General features: G+C 49.7%; 1 protein-coding gene across 2 annotated transcripts in view; it reads left to right on the top strand.

The window, feature by feature from the left end:
- The window catches only part of slc49a3 (solute carrier family 49 member 3), a 50,198-nt gene extending 31,697 nt beyond the window's left edge, over positions 1-18,501 (top strand). For both annotated transcript variants that reach the window (XM_070873162.1, XM_070873165.1), the window contains 5 exons: positions 5,475-5,591; positions 11,603-11,755; positions 15,785-15,942; positions 16,125-16,234; positions 17,879-18,501. In XM_070873162.1, the coding sequence (XP_070729263.1) occupies positions 5,475-5,591; positions 11,603-11,755; positions 15,785-15,942; positions 16,125-16,234; positions 17,879-18,015 (675 nt within the window). In that variant the 3' untranslated portion in view covers positions 18,016-18,501. The remainder of the gene's footprint in view (positions 1-5,474; positions 5,592-11,602; positions 11,756-15,784; positions 15,943-16,124; positions 16,235-17,878) is intronic.
- The last annotated feature ends 1,830 nt before the right edge of the window (positions 18,502-20,331 follow it).

Here is a 20,331-nt window from a genome sequence, read left to right on the forward strand (position 1 = left end):
CTGTCTTTTATTCTGTCACCGTTCTTGGCTTCATTCGACTGTCTGCACCTGTTCAGAATATGCAACCACTGAATGCAGCTCCAATTGACATATTCCCAAACTGCCAGTTATCACAAACTCAGTAAGGATGCTCTTCGGGATGTCTTTGCTGGTGACTTGATGCCTCTGTCGGTCTCTCTCAGTTGACAAGCGCTTCATGAAAAGCACGGATCTGTAAAATCTCCTCCGAAATTGTGTCAAGGTTACCAGTGATCATAGAATCATAAACGTTTACAGCACGGTGGGAGGCCATTTCGGCCCATCGTGTCCATGCCGGCCAACCAAGAACCTAACCCCACTTTCCAGCTCTGGGTCCGTAGCCCTGTAGGTTACGGCACTTCAGGTGCACATCCAAGTACTTTTTAAATGTGGTGAGGGTTTCTGCCTCTACCACCCTTTCAGGCCGTGAGTTCCAGACCCTCACCACCCTCTGGGTGAAGACATTTCCCCTCAAATCCCCTCTAAACCTCCCCCCAGTTACTTTAAATTTATCCCCCCTGGTTATTGACCCCTCTGCTAAAGGAAATAGGCCCTTTCTATCCACTCTTTCCAGGCCCCTCATAATTTTATACACCTCAATCAGGTCTCCCCTCAGCCTCCTCTATTCCAAGGAAAACAAACCCAGCCTATCTAATCTGTCCTCATAGCCAAAATTCTCCAGTCCCAGCAACATCCTCGTAAATCTCCTCTGTACCCTCTCCAGTGCAATCACACCCTTACTGTAATGTGGTGACCAGAACTGCACGCAGTACTCCAGCTGTGGCCTAACTAGTGTTTTATACAGTTCAAGCATAACCTCCCCTGCTCTTGTATTCTATGATTTGGCTAATAAAGGCAAGTATTCCATATGCCTTCTTAACCACCTTATCATCCTGGCCTGCTACCTTCAGGGATCTGTGGACCTGCACTCCCAGGTCCCTTTGTTCCTCTACACTTCTCAGTGACCTACCATTTAATGTGTATTCCCTTGCCTTGTTAGCCCTCCCCAAATGCATTACCTCACACTTCTCTGGATTGAATTCCATTTGCCACTGTTCTGCCCACCTGACCAGTACATTGATATCTTCCTGCAGTCTACAGCTTACTTCATTATCAACCATGATCGTAGCGAGAGTCTATTATCTGATCGAATGAACCTCAAATCGTGGGGAAATAATTGGTATAAACAGTGAACAGCAATGCACTGTACTGCCATTTGCTGTTCACCTTAGTTGCTGCATTGAGGGAGGGAGGGAGGGAGGGAGCAGTGACTCCACATGTGGTCCTATATGACTGTTCCCTTCTGTTTGAGTAGGATAGTCGTATCGATATGCATGGTGAACTTTTCTACAGTCCACAACCTTGCAACAGCTTTTTCTTTCTACAGAGTATTTCCTTTCTGCTTCAGTTAGGGTGCAGGAACGAAACGCAACTCATCCTCGCGACTGAGTAAGTACAGAATCCAGTCCCGAATCGCCCAACATCTGTGGGCCCAGCTGTGTGAAGCCATGAAGCAGAAAGTTAAAACCAGACTCTGCAATTGTGTTTTTGATCTTGTTAATCCTGAGCAGCATCAGTCCATTTAAATATTTCACTTCCACACCGAACAGCCCTCATACGTTCAACATACCTGGGTATACATTTACTGTACTGTGCAGTAAGCTGTAGAAAAGAGAGTAGTTGGATATTATCCCGAAGCACTAGGTTGTGAAACATCTGGTGGACCCAGATAACCAGGTGTAGCTTGCCGTGTCGAAGCCCATGTTCAGTATAAAGTAATGCATCCCTTGTTCTTGGGTGTTGATCATGGTTCGGTTCACGCTATATGCCTTGTAACCTAAGTAATATTGTCGTCATTTTTTGAAAGGGTGTTGGTGCTGACTAAAGACTGTAGGGCATTCCGCAAAATTCAAACAGCCCTTCATGACTAATGAAAGCGTTTAGAGCTCTGCTGTCCTCATGGATCACATGTCCGGGGTAAGCACTTTTCAGATCCAGTGTAGAATAAATAGAAACCCCTTAACTCACAAAAATATTCTCTTTACGAGTTGAATTGTTGTTCCGACAGGCTTCTTGTCGCAGTAATGAACAGTACTGGGGCCAATGACTCTTGGACTTTTTTTTAACGGACAAATGCCTAAGTTGTTGTTGCAAAGTTTTATGTCAATAAGCCTGGTAGTTTGTACACAGCGATCAAACAGGCTGCGTGTCAGACTGGGCATGTCACACGAGTGGAGGCGATGGAACCAGTGTCGCTCCAGAAAGCACACTTTCCACATCCTGGTTATTGAAAGGCCAAGACATGGAGATTTATCATGACTGAGTCAAAATGAAACCATTTAAACCAAGTAACTATCTTCAGGTGAAACAGATTGTATCGACTGGTATATCGATTGGACAATTTCACCTTTGTCGCACTAAGGCAGCAACGGCATTGCATAACTGCATTCTTCATTGAAGGGCAATTGTTTAGATGATGCTGTAAGTTCAGGTATAGACAGTAAGCCCGAAGGGTGTGAAGGTGAAATGGCTCATTTATTTCCCATATAAACAACACCTCCTACTTAGCGGGCTCTTGTAAACTAATCGCTTTCAGGGACGGGGTATGCTCCGACCCCATTTGCTAATGGTGCACAAACTCTCACTCCTCGCTCTCACTCCTCACTCCTCACTCCTCACTCTCACTCTCACTCTCACTCTCACTCTCACTCTCACTCCTCACTCTCACTCCTCACTCTCACTCCTCTCTCTCACTCCTCTCTCTCACTCCTCGCTCTCACTCCTCTCTCTCACTCCTCTCTCTCACTCCTCACTCTCGCTCTCACTCCTCGCTCTCTCTCCTCTCTCTCACTCCTCTCTCTCACTCCTCTCTCTCACTCCTCTCTCTCACTCCTCTCTCTCACTCCTCTCACTCCTCGCTCTCGCTCTCACTCCTCGCTCTCACTCCTCGCTCTCACTCCTCTCTCTCACTGCTCTCGCTCTCGCTCCTCGTCCTCGCTCTCGCTCCTCGCTCTCGCTCCTCGCTCTCGCTCCTCGCTCCTCTCTCTCGCTCCTCTCTCTCGCTCCTCTCTCCTCGCTCCTCACTCCTCGCTCCTCACTCCTCGCTCTCATTACTCTCTCTCATTCCTCTCTCTCATTCCTCTCTCTCATTCCTCTCTCTCACTCCTCTCTCTCACTCCTCTCTCTCACTCCTCTCTCTCACTCCTCTCTCTCACTCCTCTCTCTCACTCCTCACTCTCGCTCCTCGCTCCTCTCTCTCGCTCTCGCTCCTCGCTCTCGCTCCTCTCTCTCGCTCCTCTCTCTCGCTCCTCTCTCTCGCTCCTCTCTCTCGCTCCTCTCTCTCGCTCCTCTCTCTCGCTCCTCTCTCTCGCTCCTCTCTCTCGCTCCTCTCTCTCGCTCCTCTCTCTCGCTCCTCTCTCTCGCTCCTCTCTCTCGCTCCTCTCTCTCGCTCCTCTCTCTCGCTCCTCTCTCTCGCTCCTCTCTCTCGCTCCTCTCTCTCGCTCCTCTCTCTCGCTCCTCTCTCTCGCTCCTCTCTCTCGCTCCTCTCTCTCGCTCCTCTCTCTCGCTCCTCTCTCTCGCTCCTCTCTCTCGCTCCTCTCTCTCGCTCCTCTCTCTCGCTCCTCTCTCTCGCTCCTCTCTCTCGCTCCTCTCTCTCGCTCCTCTCTCTCGCTCCTCTCTCTCGCTCCTCTCTCTCGCTCCTCTCTCTCGCTCCTCTCTCTCGCTCCTCTCTCTCGCTCCTCTCTCTCGCTCCTCTCTCTCGCTCCTCTCTCTCGCTCCTCTCTCTCGCTCCTCTCTCTCGCTCCTCTCTCTCGCTCCTCTCTCTCGCTCCTCTCTCTCTCGCTCCTCTCTCTCTCGCCTCTCTCTCTCGCCTCTCTCTCTCGCCTCTCTCTCTCGCCTCTCTCTCTGTCTCTCTCTCTCTGTCTCTCTCTCTCTGTCTCTCTCTCTCTGTCTCTCTCTCTCTGTCTCTCTCTCTCTCTGTCTCTCTCTCTCTCTGTCTCTCTCTCTCTCTGTCTCTCTCTCTCTCTGTCTCTCTCTCTCTCTGTCTCTCTCTCTCTCTGTCTCTCTCTCTCTCTGTCTCTCTCTCTCTCTGTCTCTCTCTCTCTCTGTCTCTCTCTCTCTCTGTCTCTCTCTCTCTCTCTCTCTCTCTCTCTCTGTCTCTCTCTCTCTCTGTCTCTCTCTCTCTCTGTCTCTCTCTCTCTCTCTGTCTCTCTCTCTCTCTGTCTCTCTCTCTCTCTGTCTCTCTCTCTCTCTGTCTCTCTCTCTCTCTGTCTCTCTCTCTCTCTGTCTCTCTCTCTCTCTGTCTCTCTCTCTCTCTGTCTCTCTCTCTCTCTGTCTCTCTCTCTCTCTGTCTCTCTCTCTCTCTGTCTCTCTCTCTCTCTGTCTCTCTCTCTCTCTGTCTCTCTCTCTCTCTGTCTCTCTCTCTCTCTGTCTCTCTCTCTCTCTGTCTCTCTCTCTCTCTGTCTCTCTCTCTCTCTGTCTCTCTCTCTCTCTGTCTCTCTCTCTCTCTGTCTCTCTCTCTCTCTGTCTCTCTCTCTCTCTGTCTCTCTCTCTCTCTGTCTCTCTCTCTCTCTGTCTCTCTCTCTCTCTGTCTCTCTCTCTCTCTCTGTCTCTCTCTCTCTCTGTCTCTCTCTCTCTCTCTGTCTCTCTCTCTCTCTCTGTCTCTCTCTCTCTCTCTGTCTCTCTCTCTCTCTCTGTCTCTCTCCTCTCCTCTCTCTGTCTCTCTCCTCTCCTCTCTCTCCTCTCCTCTCTCTCCTCTCCTCTCTCTCCTCTCCTCTCCTCTCCTCTCCTCCTCTCCTCCTCTCCTCTCCTCTCCTCTCCTCTCCTCTCCTCTCCTCTCTCTCTCTCTCTCTCTCTCTCTCTCTCTCTCACTCCTCTCTCTCTCTCTCTCTCTCTCACTCCTCTCTCTCACTCACCATTTGATGATACTGTTTTGCAGTAGCACTATAACCACTGACTGACATAAATACAAACCAAGAACTGAATTGACAAAAAGATTCTTGTATTCATGCAGCCAGATGAGTCGAAGCCTAAACATTAACATTAATAAAAGGGGTTTCCGTGTCCTTGCTTTTTCTGTCATCCCTTATCTCTAATTTTGGTTTGCAGTTGATCACAAAGTCGATGATTTATGTGAACTTTGGCTGCACATAATCCTGACTGACTGCAAGAGCCCCAGTAACTGAAGCTTGAACTGATTTCTCCGAAGCTAGTTCCAGCCCCAGTTCATTGAGTTTGCCATTCTAGCTATGGGCACTTGCTGCAACATTCGAGCATAAACTACCATCAGTCTGTCTGTCCACTGTCAGAGAGACCAAATCATTGAGGTGAAATATTGTCAGATTGTCGTGATGAGATTAAGCAGTGACTGTTATGCTGATTGAAAACATGTGCTGTCCTGTTGCAAGAAGTGGGTTTGTCAGCATGTTCTAACTTGCGTTTTGATTTTTAACTTGCAGTTGCTGAAGAACAAGGCCTACCTGATCCTGATGATGTGTTTCGGAGGAGGAGTTGGCATTTTTACCTCCTTCTCTGCACTCCTGCAGCAGATTATGTGTGTCCGTGGATACTCAAACGTAAGACCACATTTTACACCCCTCCATTTCTTCCCTTTCTTCAAAGTGGCAGCATTTTTTTTTAGTGTCCACCTCTTGTATTTGTGGAATGCAAATGATTCTGGCAATTTCTGTCGGGAGGGCATGCATGACCGTGTTGTGCGTTGGCAGGGACTGAGCTGCTGCTTTATCGTCCAGATGCTGCCCTTTGGGGGAAGGTCCCTTCCTTGCTCTTCTGTAGAATTTAAGGATGAATGTTAATGTTTATGTCGTGCAATTCTTTTACATATTTAAATTTCTCATTTAAACATAAGTATGCTGGACTATGGGGAAAGAGCGGGGGGAGTGGGACTGATTGGATCGCTCTGTCACAGAGCAGGTACAGGCTCGATGGGCCCAATGGCCGCCTCCTGTGCGGTATCATTCTGTAATGTCCGAAGCCACAATTTGCAGAGGAAATCATAAGCCTTGGTGAGGTTGCAATGGAGAGTTTCAGTCCAATGGTCGGCTGTGTTGAAGGCCAGATCCCCAGGTGAAAGCACAATCTGTTTCTATTGAGCTGAAATTGCCATGGGAACTGGAAAGGCCCACGTGACTTTGATGCCGATCAGAAATGGTGAAGTTAGCAGGCTCTGCTCTGACCTGAACCTGGGCAAAATACCTTCCGTCTCAAACTTGACCCATAACTATGCATCTGGCAGCAAGGGTAAACTGTAATAACCGCAGCAATTTCCCCCACAGTGTGGCAGCATCGAACCAGACCATGTGGCCCATCGAGTCTGGCTCAGTCTGTTGGTCTAATCCGTTTCTCTCCCATAATCTTTCCACTATTCCATTTTTCAAGCAACTCATTTTATTAAAAAAATTCTGCTTCAACAATGTGACTGAAGCCACCCTCTACATAATTAAGCGGTCATTTAGAAAACTATTCTTTATAATTAATTTAAATTTGTGTCCTCTCCAATTTGTAACAAAGCAGGAGGTTGTGTCCACTGGTTGGGAGGGAAGAGAATTAGAGCACTCCGTTCTCCCGCAAGCCTGCACAGGGACATTGTGAATTATTTGCTGAATGGAAAGCTGTGCTGGGCTGATTAGATGTGAATCGGTTTGCTGCTGTAATGGTTATAAAGTGACCCTCCTCTGCCCTTCAGTACTCTTTATATCTTGAATAATTTAAGACGGGCTTTCTGAGGAACTTCATCTCATCATCCTCTTGGGCTCATGTTTGTTCCAAGGAAAAGCAAATCTTATATAATACTGGATTTCTGGACCTTGCTTCGTTTCTCATTTATGAAACACTGCTGCAATATAGAATAACACTCAACGAGCCAGGTACTAAATGTGAAGGTCTGGTCTATTAAAGGCTGGATCGAGGTAGAATCAGAGACATTTACAGCACGGAAGGAGGCCATTCGGCCCATCGTGTCCGCACCGGCCGACAAAGAGCTACCCAGCCTAATCCCACTTTCCAGCTCTCGGTCCGTAGCCCTGTGGGTTACGGCACTTCAGGTGCACATCCAAGTACTTTTTAAATGTGGTGAGGGTTTCTGCCTCTACCACCCTTTCAGGCAGTGAGTTCCAGACCCCACCATCCTTTTGGGTGGAAAAAATTTCCCCTCAAATCCCCTCTAAACCTCCCCCCAATGACTTTAAATCTATGCCCCCTGGTTATTGACCCCTCTGCTAAAGGAAAAAGGTCCTTCCTATCCACTCTATCTAGGCCCCTCATCATTTTATACACCTCAGTAAGCTCTCCATTCAGCCTCCTCTGTTCCAAAGAAAACAGACCCAGCCTATCCAATCTTTCCTCATAACCAAAATTCTCCAGTCCTGGCAACATCCTTGTAAATCTCCTCTGTACCCTCTCCAGTGCAATCACATCTTTCCTGTAATGTGGTGACCAGAACTGCACGCAGTACTCCAGCTGTGGCCTAACCAGTGTTTTATACAGTTCAAGCATAACCCACCTGCTCTTGTATTCCATGCCTCGATAATAAAGGTAAGTATTCCGTACGCCTTCTTCACCACCTTATCTACCCGGCCTGCTACCTTCAGGGATCTGTGGACCTGCACTCCCAGGTCCCTTTGTTCAGCTACACATTTCAATGTTGTACCATTTAATGTGTATTCCTTTGCCTTGTTAGTCCTCCCCAAATGCATTAACGCACAGAGAAGGGCCAAGAGTGTAGCTCGTCTGAGTTTACTCTGAATCTAACCACTGGTCTCCCTGACATAAGAACAGGAGTCGGCCATTCAGCCCCTCGAGCCTGCTCCACCATTCAATGAGATCGGGGCTGATCTGCGACCTAACTCCATATACCCGCCTTTGCCCCATATCCCTCAATACCTTTGTTTAACAGAAAGCTATCAATCTCCAATTTAAAATTAACAATTGACCCAGCATCAATTGCCGTTTGTGGAAGAGAGTTCCAAACCTCTCCCACCCTGTGTGTGTAGAAGTGTTCCCTAATTTCACTCCTGAAAGGTCTGGCTCTAATGTTTAGACTCTGTCCCTAGTCCCAGACTCCCCAACCAGCGGGAATAGTCTCTCTCTATCGACCCTCTCTGTTCCCCTGAATACCTGAAAACTTCGATCAGATCAACCCTTAACCCTAATTTGTGTAATCTCCCCTCGTAACTTAACCCTTGGAGTGCGGGTATCTGGTAAACCCACGCTGCACTTGCTCCAAGGCCAATATACCCTCCCTGAGGTGTGGGGCATGGAGCTGCTCCCAGTGCTCCGGGTGTGGGGCATGGAGCTGCTCCCAGTGCTCCGGGTGTGGGGCATGGAGCTGCTCCCAGTGCTCCGGGTGTGGGGCATGGAGCTGCTCCCAGTGCTCCGGGTGTGGGGCATGGAGCTGCTCCCAGTGCTCCGGGTGTGGGCCCAGAACTGCTCACAGTGCTCCGGGTGTGGGGATCAGAGCTGCTCCGGGTGTGGGGATCAGAGCTGCTCCGGGTGTGGGGATCAGAGCTGCTCCGGGTGTGGGGATCAGAGCTGCTCCGGGTGTGGGGATCAGAGCTGCTCCAGGTGTGGGGCCCAGAGCTGCTCCGGGTGTGGGGATCACAGCTGCTCCGGGTGTGGGGATCACAGCTGCTCCGGGTGTGGGGCCCACGGCTGCTCCGGGTGTGGGGATCACAGCTGCTCCGGGTGTGGGGATCACAGCTGCTCCGGGTGTGGGGATCACAGCTGCTCCGGGTGTGGGGATCACAGCTGCTCCGGGTGTGGGGATCACAGCTGCTCCGGGTGTGGGGATCACAGCTGCTCCGGGTGTGGGGCCCACGGCTGCTCCGGGTGTGGGGATCACAGCTGCTCCGGGTGTGGGGATCAGAGCTGCTCCGGGTGTGGGGATCACAGCTGCTCCGGGTGTGGGGATCACAGCTGCTCCGGGTGTGGGGCCCAGAGCTGCTCCGGGTGTGGGGCCCAGAGCTGCTCCGGGTGTGGGGATCAGAGCTGCTCCGGGTGTGGGGATCAGAGCTGCTCCGGGTGTGGGGATCAGAGCTGCTCCGGGTGTGGGGATCAGAGCTGCTCCGGGTGTGGGGATCAGAGCTGCTCCGGGTGTGGGGATCAGAGCTGCTCCGGGTGTGGGGATCAGAGCTGCTCCGGGTGTGGGGATCAGAGCTGCTCCGGGTGTGGGGATCAGAGCTGCTCCGGGTGTGGGGATCAGAGCTGCTCCGGGTGTGGGGATCAGAGCTGCTCCGGGTGTGGGCCCAGAGCTGCTCCAGGTGTGGGGCCCAGAGCTGCTCCGGGTGTGGGGCCCAGAGCTGCTCCGGGTGTGGGGCCCAGAGCTCCGGGTGTGGGGATCAGAGCTGCTCCGGGTGTGGGGCCCAGAGCTGCTCCAGGTGTGGGGCCCAGAGCTGCTCCGGGTGTGGGGCCCAGAGCTGCTCCGGGTGTGGGGCCCAGAGCTGCTCCGGGTGTGGGGCCCAGAGCTGCTCCGGGTGTGGGGCCCAGAGCTGCTCCGGGTGTGGGGCCCAGAGCTGCTCCGGGTGTGGGGCCCAGAGCTGCTCCGGGTGTGGGGCCCAGAGCTGCTCCGGGTGTGGGGCCCAGAGCTGCTCCGGGTGTGGGGCCCAGAGCTGCTCCGGGTGTGGGGCCCAGAGCTGCTCCGGGTGTGGGGATCACAGCTGCTCCGGGTGTGGGGATCACAGCTGCTCCGGGTGTGGGGATCACAGCTGCTCCGGGTGTGGGGATCACAGCTGCTCCGGGTGTGGGGATCACAGCTGCTCCGGGTGTGGGGATCACAGCTGCTCCGGGTGTGGGGATCACAGCTGCTCCGGGTGTGGGGATCAGAGCTGCTCCGGGTGTGGGGATCACAGCTGCTCCGGGTGTGGGGATCGAGCTGATCCGGGTGTGGGGCCCAGAGCTGCTCCGGGTGTGGGGATCACAGCTGCTCCGGGTGTGGGGATCACAGCTGCTCCGGGTGTGGGGATCAGAGCTGCTCCGGGTGTGGGGATCAGAGCTGCTCCGGGTGTGGGGATCAGAGCTGCTCCGGGTGTGGGCCCAGAGCTGCTCCGGGTGTGGGGATCAGAGCTGCTCCGGGTGTGGGGCTCAGAGCTGCTCCGGGTGTGGGGCCCAGAGCTGCTCCGGGTGTGGGGATCAGAGCTGCTCCGGGTGTGGGGATCACAGCTGCTCCGGGTGTGGGGATCACAGCTGCTCCGGGTGTGGGGATCACAGCTGCTCCGGGTGTGGGCTAACCAGGCTTTGTGCAACTGATGAACTAGTGCCAGGAGAAGTGCAGGCTTACGTCACAAATTGGCCATTGAACAACCAACTAGTGACATCGCAACAAGCAAACGTTTTATGGGATGGGCGAGTACATAATGGCTTCACTGACGGGGGGCATTAATGCTTTTGTTAATAGGGTGATTTTACTGGGCAATAAACATAAGGTTAAGTTTCAGGTCTCGGGAGCGAGAGAGCCAAGCGGGCAGATCACACAGTGCACAGACGGAAACCAGAACAGAAAGCAATTCAGGTTCTGCTCACTTCTCTTTCCTTTCACATCGCCACTGATTGACTCGTACAAAACTCTGCCCCAATCCTTCCCCGCTCACCCTGTTGCTGATCTTCATCGACTCTCAGTCCACCAACACCTCCAATTTAAAAATCTCATTCTCGGGTTTAAATCCCTTCACAGCCTTGCACGGCCTCTCTCTAATCTCCACCCCGAAAACTCCGGGATCGTCCATTCCCTGACCCCGAGAACTCCCGGGATCGTCCATTCCCTGACCCCGAGAACTCCCGGGATCCTGTCACTAACCTTTGCTGATAAAGTACGGATCCCCCTCACTCCTTACAGGCACTGCACGGAGCGAGGGGGAGGGGGAGAGGGAGAGGGGGGGAGGGGTCCTGTCACTTAACCCCCTCCCTGGGTATGGAGCCCCCCTGGGTATGGAGCCCCCCTGGGTATGGAGCCCCCCTGGGTATGGAGCCCCCCCTGGTCCCTGGGTATGGAGCCCCCCCTGGTCCCTGGGTATGGAGCCCCCCCTGGTCCCTGGGTATGGAGCCCCCCCTGGTCCCTGGGTATGGAGCCCCCCTGGTCCCTGGGTATGGAGCCCCCCTGGGTATGGAGGCCCCTGGGTATGGAGCCTCCTGTCTCGGGTGCACCTTTCTGGCACTAGTGAGATCTAAAAACTCAGGATTACAGTCCTAAGAAATCTGATGAAAACTTCAAGCAGCTCCGACATCTCGTGGTCTGGTCGGACCAACGAAAGCTGCATTGTGTGAAGATACTGAGTGACTGGGAAACGTGAATGAATTCCCTTTCCATAGGTTGGACCTCATTTAAACTTCTTCACCAGGAATAAATGTGGTCTCTATCCGACTGTACCACCCCTGCTTCCAAAAACAGTCCCCAAATTGTCAATGTTCACTAGTTCATTGTTCCTCTCGTCACCAAATTGTGATGATGCTGACCAGCCCACTCTCTCAACATGGCAGTGCATGAAATTGCTCTGATTACTGTTACAGTATAAGTGTGACTGGTGTGTAGTTTGTACAATATAACCTCTCTCTCTCTCTCTCTCTCTCTCTACAGAGTTTTGCTGGGCTGTGTGGAGGCTTGTTTATTATATTTGGGATTTTGGGTGCCTTTGTGGTGGGGTTATACGTGGACAGAACAAAGAAGTTTATAGAAACCACCAAAATTAATTTTTGTTTGACCGCTTTTGCCAGCATTGCTTTTGCCCTGGTAAGTGTTTCTTCAGTGTCACCACTACAGTTTAAGAGCATGTTATTGAGGAGACTAGGCCTGTATTCCCTGCATGCAGGCTTTAGAAGAATAAGAGGTGATCTCATTGAAACACAAATTCTATGGAGGTTAACAGGGTAGATGCAGGGAGGATGTTTCCTTCAAGCTAAGGAGTCCAGAACCAGGGGTCACAGTCTCAGGATAAGGGGTTGGCCATTTAGGACTGAGCTAAGGAGAAATTTCTTCACTCAGAGGGTGGTAGAATTCTCGACCACAGAGAGTAGATTCATAATAATACATAAGAACATAAGAACATAAGAATTAGGAACAGGAGTAGGCCATCTAGCCCCTCGAGCCTGCTCCGCCATTCAGCAAGATCATGGCTGATTTGGCCGTGGACTCAGCTCCACTTACCTGCCCGCTCCCCATAACCCTTAATTCCCTTATTGGTTAAAAATCTATCTATCTGTGATTTGAATACATTCAATGAGCTAGCCTCAACTGCTTCCTTGGGCAGAGAATTCCAGATTCACAACCCTCTGGGAGAAGAAATTCCTTCTCAACTCAGTTTTAAATTGGCTCCCCCGTATTTTGAGGCTGTGCCCCCTAGTTCTAGTCTCCCCGACCAGTGGAAACAACCTCTCTGCCTCTATCTTGTCTATCCCTTTCATTATTTTAAATGTTTCTATAAGATCACCCATCATCCTTCGGAACTCCAACGAGTAAAGACCCAGTCTACTCAATCTATCATCATAAGGTAACCCCCTCATCTCCGGAATCAGCCTAGTGAATCGTCTCTGTACCCCCTCCAAAGCCAGTATATCCTTCCTTAAGTAAGGTGACCAAAACTGCATGCAGTACTCCAGGTGCGGCCTCACCAATACCCTGTACAGTTGCAGCAGGACCTCCCTGCTTTTGTACTCCATCCCTCTCGCAATGAAGGCCAACATTCCATTCGCCTTCCTGATTACCTGCTGCACCTGCAAACTAACTTTTTGGGATTCATGCACAAGGACCCCCAGGTCCCTCTGCACCGCAGCATGTTGTAATTTCTCCCCGTTCAAATAATATTCCCTTTTACTGTTTTTTTTTCTCAAGGTGGATGACCTCACACTTTCCGACATTGTATTCCATCTGCCAAACCTTAGCCCATTCGCTTAACCTATCTAAATCTCTTTGCAGCCTCTCTGTGTCCTCTACACAACCCGCTTTCCCACTAATCTTTGTGTCATCTGCAAATTTTGTTACACGACACTCTGTCCCCTCTTCCAGGTCATCTATGTATATTGTAAACAGTTGTGGTCCCAGCACCAATCCCTGTGGCACACCACTAACCACCGATTTCCAACCTGAAAAGGACCTATTTATCCCGACTCTCTGCTTTCTGTTAGCCAGCCAATTCTCTATCCATGCTAATACATTTCCTCTGACTCTGCGTACCTTTATCTTCTGCAGTAACCTTTTGTGTGGCACCTTATCGAATGCCTTTTGGAAATCTAAATACACCACATCCATCGGTACACCTCTATCCACCATGCTCGTTATATCCTCAAAGAATTCCAGTAAATTAGTTAAACATGATTTCCCCTTCATGAATCCATGTTGCGTCTGCTTGATTGCACTATTCCTATCTAGATGTCCCGCTATTTCTTCCTTAATGATAGTTTCAAGCATTTTCCCCACTACAGATGTTAAACTAACCAGCCTATAGTTACCTACCTTTTGTCTGCCCCCCTTTTTTTAAACAGAGGTGTTAGATTAGCTGCTTTCCAATCCACTGGTACCTCCCCAGAGTCCAGAGAATTTTGGTAGAATATAACGAATGCATCTGCTATAACTTCCGCTATCTCTTTTAATACCCTGGGATGCATTTCATCAGGACCAGGGGACTTGTCTACCTTGAGTCCCATTAGTCTGTCCAGCAGTACCTCCCTAGTGATAGTGATTGTCTCAAGGTCCTCCCTTCCCACATTCCTGTGACCAGCAATTTTTGGCATGGTTTTTGTGTCTTCCACTGTGAAGACCGAAGCAAAATAATTGTTTACGGTCTCAGCCATTTCCACATTTCCCATTATTAAATCCCCCTTCTCATCTTCTAAGGGACCAACATTTACTTTAATCACTCTTTTCCGTTTTATATATCTGTAAAAGCTTTTACTATCTGTTTTTATGTTTTGCACAAGTTTACCTTCGTAATCTATCTTTCCTTTCTTTATTGCTTTCTTCGTCATTCTTTGCTGTCGTTTAAAATTTTCCCAATCTTCTATTTTCCCACGAACCTTGGCCACCTTATACACATTGGTTTTTAATTTGATACTCTCCTTTATTTCCTTGGCTATCCACAGCTGGTTTTCCCGTCTCTTACCGCCCTTTTTCACTGGAATATATTTTTGTTGAGCACTATGAAAGAGCTCCTTAAAAGTCCTCCACTGTTCCTCAATTGTGCCACCGTTTAGTCTGCGTTTCCAGTCTACTTTAGCCAACTCTGCCCTCATCCCACTGTAGTCCCCTTTGTTTAAGCATCGTACACTCGTTTGAGACACTACTTCCTCACCCTCAATCTGTATTACAAATTCAACCATATTGTAATCACTCATTCCGAGAGGATCTTTTACTAGGAGATCATTTATTATTCCTGTCTCATTACACAGGACCAGATCTAAGATAGCTTGCTCCCTTGTAACATACTGTTCTAAGAAACAATCCCGTATGCATTCTATGAATTCCTCCTCAAGGCTACCCCGTGCGATTTGATTTGACCAATCGATATGTAGGTTAAAATCCCCCATGATTACTGCCGTTCCTTTTTCACATGCCTCCATTATTCCCTTGATTATTGTCCGCCCCACCGTGAAGTTATTATTTGGGGGCCTATAAACTACGCCCACCAGTGACTTTTTCTCCTTACTATCTCTAATCTCCACCCACAATGATTCAACATTTTGTTCATTAGAGCCAATATCATCTCTCACAACTGCCCTGATATCATCCTTTATTAACAGAGCTACCCCACCTCCTTTCCCTTCTTGTCTATCTTTCCGAATTGTCAGATACCCCTGTATGTTTAATTCCCAGTCTTGGCCACCCTGCAACCACGTTTCTGTAATGGCCACCAAATCATACCCATTTGTAATGATTTGTGCCGTCAACTCATTTACTTTATTTCGAATGCTGCGTGTGTTTAGGTAGAGTGTTTTAATACTAGTTTTTAAACCATGATTTTTAGTTTTGACCCCTCCTGCAGCCCCTTTATATTCATACATATTGTCCCTTCCTATCACCTTGTGGTTTACACTTACCCCAGTGCTACTCTGCTGTTGCCTCCTGCCTTTTGCATTCTTTCTTGGGGCCCTGTTCATCTGAGCTCTCACCCACTCTAACTTGCTCAGAGCCCTCTCCTGGGTTTGAAATACTCCTCGCATTGAGGCACCGAGCTTTCATGCTTGCCTTTTTATTATACTTTGACCCTTTAGAATTTTGCTGTACAGTGGCCCTTTTAGTTTTTTGCCTTGGGTTTCTCTGCCCTCCACTTTTACTCATCTCCTTTCTGTCTTTTGCATCTGTCTCCATTTTGTTTGCATCTGTCTCCATTTTGTTTCCCTCTGTCTCCCTGCATTGGTTCCCATCCCCCTGCCATATTAGTTTAACTCCTCCCCAACAGCACTAGCAAACACTCCCCCTGAGCTGAGCTCGATAGATTTTTGGATATGGGGATAATGCAGGAAGGTGCAATTGAAGTCGAAGATCAGCCGTGATCTATTTGAATGGCGGAGCAGGCAAGAGTGCCACAGAACTAGTGTCAATAACCGTATGGGAAGGAGAGGGAGCATGAGGTGACTGGTACTGAGCTCCGTCACTTGAGGGATGGTGTTCCTTGTCTGCAGGTGAAAGGATGAATTGGATTTTTCAGAGGGGATTGGTAAAGCAGATTGTGTGGAGAGGTGTCTGGTTCTTGAATTGTTATATGAAAAGCCTTGAGGGAAGTGAGAACCGTATTGAAGGCATGTCTGTGGTATTCTGCACTTTCAGGTATCGCGAATGAGAGATGTGCCTGTTGGCCTGGCTGTGGTCTGTTCGCTGTTTGGGCTGCTTGGGTTTTCCATCTACCCAGTGGGCATGGAGCTTGGCGTCGAATGTTCGTACCCTGTGGGGGAAGCCACCTCAGCTGGATTAATCTTCGTCTCCGGGTAATTAATCGGGATTACACTTGGCTTTCTTCCTGTTTTCCCAGTGACCCCTCTCCTTCTCACAGGGTCAGAATCACCACAGGATGGTGGCCATTGGGCCTGTCAGCAATGGCCTGCTTTCAGACTTTCTCCTGTACTATATCCACCACATAGTGACTGATCTCTCGTCTCTTTCCTCACAGGCAGCTCCAGGGAGCTTTATTTATTCTTCTTTTACCAGCACTGGCTCAGCCAGTCACTAGCGACGGTTCTGCGTGCCAAGTTGGAGTTGGGGCAGCACTCGATTGGACAAGTTAGTGTACTTTTCAACTTCGCTCAACACATTTCTTGCTGGGCTAGAATTTCCCGCTGGTTAAATAGAAAACTGGTCTTAAAATGTAAATATTTGGTCTTGGTGTAAAGAAAGGGAATTGGTCCCGTCAGCAGTGTCAAGTGATCAGCACAGTTATCGGTACATCAGATTGATGGGGCACATGGTCAATGCTGTGCCTGGTTCAGTGCACTAAACACACAACTGCTGCATTGTAAAAACACCGATCGGGAGCAGGCAAACCCTGAACCCTCGGCCAGGAGCAATCTGCAAGTCACCACCCAGCCTCCACCTAAAGCTTAAGGAGCCTGAGCTTGGCTGGTCCCGATTGTGACCATCACCTGCCCTCATTTCTCCTTCTGCGGCTCGGTGTCAAATGTTTATCGCATAATACTACTGTGAAGCGCCTTGGGACATTTCACTACGTTAAAGGCGCTATACAAATAAAGTTGTGATTGTTGTTGCTTTTCATTTCTTTAATTTTTTTACTAATGATTTTAATACTCCATGTTTAATGTTAGATATTTCTGAAGTTAGTAAACAATTGCTGCCTGACTGCCTTTGATGATTAGACAGGAAAGGGTTAATTCAGTCACTCAGCTTATGCGAGACTTATTTGGAAGTTGGAGTGTCTTGAAGGAGGGAAGAGAGGCGGAGAGGTTTAGGGAGAGAGTTCCAGAGCTTGGGGCCCAGGCAGCTGAAGGCACGGCCACTGATGGTGGAGTGGGTTGGAGTAGTCCAGTCTCGAGGTAACAAAGGCATGGAGGAGGGCTTCAGAGCAGATCAGTTGTGTCACGGTCATTCAGCATGAAGTGGTTTGTTGATTATCGATTATAGTTGGGGTCAGTGTGTGTGATTGATAGCATGATGGGATTGCTGTAGCTGATTAGTTACAGCATTAAATAGCCAAGCCGGTGTATAGATTGGTGTCAGTAGTTAGATTGGTGTCGGTAGTTAGATTGGTGGCGGTAGTTAGATTGGTGTCGGTGTGGCGGTAGTTAGATTGGTGTCGGTAGTTAGATTGGTGTCGGTGTGGCGGTAGTTAGATTGGTGTCGGTAGTTAGATTGGTGTCGGTGTGGCGGTAGTTAGATTGGTGTCGGTAGTTAGATTGGTGTCGGTGTGGCGGTAGTTAGTAGTGTTTCCAGAACTTGTACAAACTTGTCCTTAAGTGGTTCTGAAGCACCTTAAGTTATTACTTGAACCCCTGACTTTGGACATTGCTCAGATAGCCAGTACTCTTTAATGAAGAGTGACTTGCAGGCTGTGAGTAGCACGGGTGTGTCATGGAGCGCTGGGGCTATGGGTAAAGTTTAACCCATTGATTTGGATATTTTTCAGTTGGTGATAACGGGGCTTGGGTTTTCTGATGTTTTATCCATTGATGAGGTACCCCTGAAACCTGTCCTTTCCAAACCCCCTGGAGCCAGGGAATTCCAACAGTAAATAAAGTGGTACAGGTGTCAGTAGGACTGGGTTGTGGGACTTGCAGGGACAGGAGATGTGGGCTCAGTGCCATAGGTGAGACAGCCCTAGTCTACCCCACGCGAGCAGGGAACCTTTGCATTGTCTATAATAGCACTTCATTGATAAAATAATAATCTGTTCAAATATTCTTTCTTTAACAGTTCCAACACTGGTGTTGGCTGCTATCTGCAGTCTGGAGGCCTGCTGTTTCGCTCTCTGGTTCCACACAGACTACAGACGAGTCAGTGCGGAAAACTATGAGGAAGCTACAGCTCTCCTTGATGGAGCCACTGAATGATTGCACATTGACCGGGATCACGCAGTGTCCAGCAGGCCAGAGCCATTTTATTTTTGAAATATTTAAAGAGATGTTTTTATAATTGTGTTGTGTGTGTATTCCGCACACTTTAATTCCCAATCAGCCTGTGTTTGCTGCCAGGTATTTTTTACCTTTTGCTTTTTCCGATTTACTTTTTTTTTAACGTATTTTCGTATAGGTGAAGGGTTTTTAAAAAAAGAATACACGTATTCTAACGTGCAAAGCCAGATTTTATTCCGCTTCTGATCATTTGAAAGTACATTTTGATTATTGTAAGTGATTATAAATTAGACGATGAATGATTCAGTGACCAAACCCCAGCCTGAACAACTGTCTTTCCCCCCCCCCCCCAGCGATGATTGACCCCCCCCCAGCGATGATTGACCCCCCCCCAGCGATGATTGACCCCCCCCCCAGCGATGATTGACCCCCCCCCAGTGATGATTGACCCTCCCCAGCGATGATTGACCCCCCCCCCCCCCCCAGTGATGATTGACCCCCCCCCCCAGTGATGATTGACCCCCCCCCCCAGTGATGATTGACCCCCCCCCAGCGATGATTGACCCCCCCCCAGTGATGATTGACCCTCCCCAGCGATGATTGACCCCCCCCCCCCAGTGATGATTGACCCCCCCCCCCAGTGATGATTGACCCCCCCCCCCAGTGATGATTGACCCCCCCCAGTGATGATTGACCCTCCCCAGCGATGATTGACCCCCCCCCTCCCCCGCAGTGATGATTGACCCCCCTCCCCCGCAGTGATGATTGACCCCCCCCCCAGCGATGATTGACCCCCCCCAGTGATGATTGACCCCCCCCCAGCGATGATTGACCCCCCCCTCCCCCCAGCGATGATTGACCCCCCTCCCCCGCAGCGATGATTGACCCTCCCCAGCGATGATTGACCCCCCCTCCCCCGCAGTGATGATTGACCCCCCCCCCCCCCCCCAGCGATGATTGACCCCCCCCCTCCCCCGCAGTGATGATTGACCCCCCCCCCCCCCCCCCCCCCCAGCGATGATTGACCCCCAGTATCAGAATCTGACTTGGGTTCGTGCATCTCACAAGTGCCTAGTGAGGAAGTTGAGGCACGGTTATTCCTGTACTCATGAAATACTCTTCAATAGGAGATTACTTTTTAAACTTGTAACAAAGCAGCGAATGTGAAGGGACCAATTTCTTAATTTGGGCTTAAAACAGAAAATGCTGCAAATCTCAGCGGGTCAGGCAGCGTCTGTGGAGAGAGAAACAGAGTTAACGTTTCAGGTCGATGACCCTCCGTCCTCAGTTTAGAAAGTGATTAGTGAGCACGGGCCTTCGGAAGCAAACCAGTACTTCTACTAAATGTAACTATTGGGGAATAAAAATGAGAATTAGTAACGAGCTTGGGGGAAGCACCAATGCTCGGCCCCGAGAGGCTGCCAGCGAGTTGTGGAGGAATGCACTGGCCACAGCAGGAATGGGAATGGGGAGAGCAGCTGGGTGTTCGGGGCACAGCTGCATTTGCTGGCACTTAAGAGGATCGGAAACAACTTGTATTGTGGTAGCTTTCAGCCTCTCTGCTTTCAGAGGGTGAGAACGAGCATTCTCTGGGCTCTCTCGGTAGATGTGTCAGAGGATCGGGGCAGGTGGCAGAGCAGAATACAGGACAAGCCCTGGTTCCCTCTGCACATTGGGCCCAGAGTGGAAGGAGCTGGTCGTATCACAAGCAACAACGGTGACGTTTATCTCGCCTTTGAGGAAATCTAGAAACGAATCAATCTTTTGATCAGCCAGTGCTTTTGCTTCTGCACCAGATCATCATTTGGAAAATACACGTGTCCGCTTTGCTCCGATACTAATATTTATCTGAGTCAGAGGTTGTGGGTTAGAACCCCACGCTCGGATTTGAGCTCAGAATCTTGCTATAGAGTGAAAGGACTGTGTTATCAGCTCTTTGGGATGGCACGTTAAATCAAGACCCCACTATTCCTGTGTTCTTCCCAATATTCCCCCCTCAACTAATACCACCAAAAATCAGACCAGTATTTCATTCATTGCATTTCTCTTGTGAGAGTTTGCTTTAAGTTGAGACCAACTGCACTTCAGAGTAATTTGTTGCTTGTGAAGTGTGTCGAAGAGCAGTGTATTGGGCTGTGGCGTAGTTAATCGCTTTAATTGTTGCCCCCTTCTGACTGAAGTCTGTGGCCAAAACCCGATGGGATGGATTGCAGTGTTACCGATAGTGACGAGCATGTTGATGTTGAAATTTGATGCTTGGAAAGAGACCAGACACATAATTAAAGGATAAAGAAA

Source organism: Pristiophorus japonicus, chromosome 2, assembly GCF_044704955.1.
Source record: "Pristiophorus japonicus isolate sPriJap1 chromosome 2, sPriJap1.hap1, whole genome shotgun sequence".
Classification (NCBI taxonomy): domain Eukaryota; kingdom Metazoa; phylum Chordata; class Chondrichthyes; family Pristiophoridae; genus Pristiophorus; species Pristiophorus japonicus.